The sequence below is a fragment of the Nematolebias whitei genome, chromosome 9 (genome assembly GCF_014905685.2).
Source record: "Nematolebias whitei isolate Nwh7 chromosome 9, NemWhi1, whole genome shotgun sequence".
Classification (NCBI taxonomy): Eukaryota; Metazoa; Chordata; class Actinopteri; order Cyprinodontiformes; family Rivulidae; genus Nematolebias; species Nematolebias whitei.
The window spans coordinates 51,050,975-51,053,442 of record NC_056506.1 but is presented as its reverse complement, the minus strand read 5'-3'; the positions used below and the strand labels follow the sequence as shown (position 1 = coordinate 51,053,442).

The window sequence follows — 2,468 nt, the reverse complement described above, 5'->3', positions numbered from 1 at the left end:
ACAGTATATACATTTGTCTTTGTTTTTGTTAGAGCTGTGTGTTCATGGCCAGAGTTTGATATCTTGACAAAATTGTATTTTTTATTTTTTAAGACAGTTTTAAAGATTACTCTGTTGTTAGTTTTAAAGAAAAGTTATTTGAGAAATTCTCAAAACAGAGTTTTTGTAGTTAATATTTCTGTTATACAACTACCAGTTTATACCTTATACAAATAAAAAAAACTAAACTATTTACTTTATTCTTTTATCACTTTGATAAAGAGATTAATCTGAAAGTCTTTGGGGGAGGGGAGTAGTGAGGGATTGGGGGGCTCAGATTGGCTAAAACGTAAGAAGGGGGTCTTTGAGGAAAAATAGGTTGGGAACCACTGATTTAGAGGAGTGAAGGAGGTTCTGACGGGTCAGTCAGAACTAGAGGATGACATTTTTACAGGAGTACTGCAGCTCATGGGATTCCCGCAGGATTCCCGCAGGACAGGAGTCAACTTTATTATAACTCTCAGGACTGGGATGGGACAGGACGAAGCGTTAACACGAGCAGGAACCAACCAATAGAACAAAAAAGAAAATTAAATAAACTTTGGACAGGCGCTGCTATTTTATAGTTTCCTTTCAATAATCTTCACTCTGGAATACCAGACCTGCAATGCTCCAGTCTGTAATGTGTTAAACACAAAGTAATATGAAAAGGAACGGGTAGAAGATCAAATCCAATTCAATGTTTTTCCTAAAGACTAAATGGAAGAGAAAAGAAATAGGAGTGGGAGTGATGTTACCAGGACTGGGACAGGACAGGATTTTTTCTGTGGGATCAGGACAGGAGTGAAAAGCCACTCCTGTGTCATCCTCTAGAACCGAAGGAGGTTCTCACAGGTTCTCTCATCAGCAGCGACCTCTCTGCTGATGATGACTTTCCACCTTGGCATTGTGTTAACACACAACAGTTGGCTCCAGAGCAGCAGAACCTCCTGACTCAGACTCGTTAATCAGCAAGTTCTGGCTGATCCTGGATCTGTGAGGTCTTGTGGAAGCAGCAGGTCTGGACCCAAAACAGTTTTCAGATTTGTGGTTTTGACTAAAGTCCAACAGCACCCCAGCTGGGTCAGAGCGGCGGTTCTGTTCCAGCAGCTGGATCTATTATGTTCAGGTTCCTGTTGATGGGTTCTGACCGGTGGGACTCCGTCAAAAATGTTTTAAAAAAAACTTTTTTGTGTTTTTAAGGTTCTACTTCTGGTTCTGACTCACCTGGAGGACCGGGCTGTGGTCAAAGTTATAGGCGCTCGGGCGCCCCTCCAGCGTGGAGAAGGCCACGTTTCCTCCGGTGAGCGGCGAGATGTCGCTGAAGTCGTCGGTGCAGAGCGCCTGCTGCTCGTCGTCTCTGGTCCGGATGAAGCCGCGGTTCAACTTCTGGTAGGTCTTCTCACAGGAGCCGCTGTAGAACTGGTACGGGAGCCAGGGTCCATCCTCGCTGCTGCGCCTGTAGATGGAGAAGCTCTCCGGTCGGCTGGTGTGGAACTTCAGGCGCACGTAGGTGATGTCGAAGGCCTTTCCTGCAAACAGAAGGTCCAGACACTACAGTTTCAGACGGTTCAGGTCCAAACCTCACATTTTGAAACAGATGGACATCTGGATCAGCACTTCTGAACCGGTTCTAAGAACTCTCTAAGGTCTGCTGGTTCTAGTATAAGGAGCATTGAAGGACCAGAAGGGAGTGATGGTCAGCCATTTTACACATGACCATGATGCTCACCATGGCTAAAAGGAATTCCTGGGACAGGTGGCTCCAGTCTGAGATGCAGATCTAAGACAATCAGCCAAAGGCACATGCAGTTAGCATCCTGTCCCACCAGAGACAAGGCAAAACCAAATCCGCAGAACTGCAGAAGGACTGAAGGGGTCCTCTGCAGCCAACAGGACCATCACTCACTGCTGTCCTGAGCATTCCGGTGTCCCAATCTCTGAGGGACTTGAACATGAGTGTTTGTAGTTCTGAACATGGGTGTTTGTAGTTCTGAACATGAGTGTTTGCAGTTCTGGACATAAGTTTGTGTAAAAGACTGAGCTGAATACAGCACATCAGACTGAGGAAGTCTTTCGGATGAAAGATGAAACGTTTCTACTTTTTTTGTTGTTGTTTTGCTTTGTTTTGTTTTTTGAATGTCCAGACGACTAGATTTAACTTTTTTAGATTTTTCTACCTCGATTATTGAGCATGCATCAGGATATGAGTGTTTGTAATTCTGATCATGAGTGTTTGTAGTTCTGGACATGAGTGTTTGTAGTTTTAAACATGAGTGATTGTAGTTCTGGACACAAATGTTTGTAGTTTTGAACATGAGTGTTTGTAGTTTTGATCATGAGTGTTTGTAGTTTTGAACATGAGTGTTTGTAGTTCTGGACATGAGTGTTTGTAGTTCTGAACATGAGAGCCTGTAGTTCTGGACATGAGTGTTTCTAGTTCTGATCAT

At 43.8% G+C, this 2,468-nt stretch overlaps 1 protein-coding gene across 1 annotated transcript in view; it reads right to left on the bottom strand.

The window, feature by feature from the left end:
* Nucleotides 1-1,550, bottom strand: part of lamc1 (laminin, gamma 1) — a gene marked incomplete at its 5' end in the record, with an annotated part of 38,898 nt that extends 37,348 nt beyond the window's left edge. Inside the window, 1 exon segment of the mRNA XM_037682447.1 lies at nt 1,246-1,550. Within this exon segment, the coding sequence (XP_037538375.1) occupies nt 1,246-1,550 (305 nt within the window).
* Between the last annotated feature and the right edge of the window lie 918 nt (nt 1,551-2,468).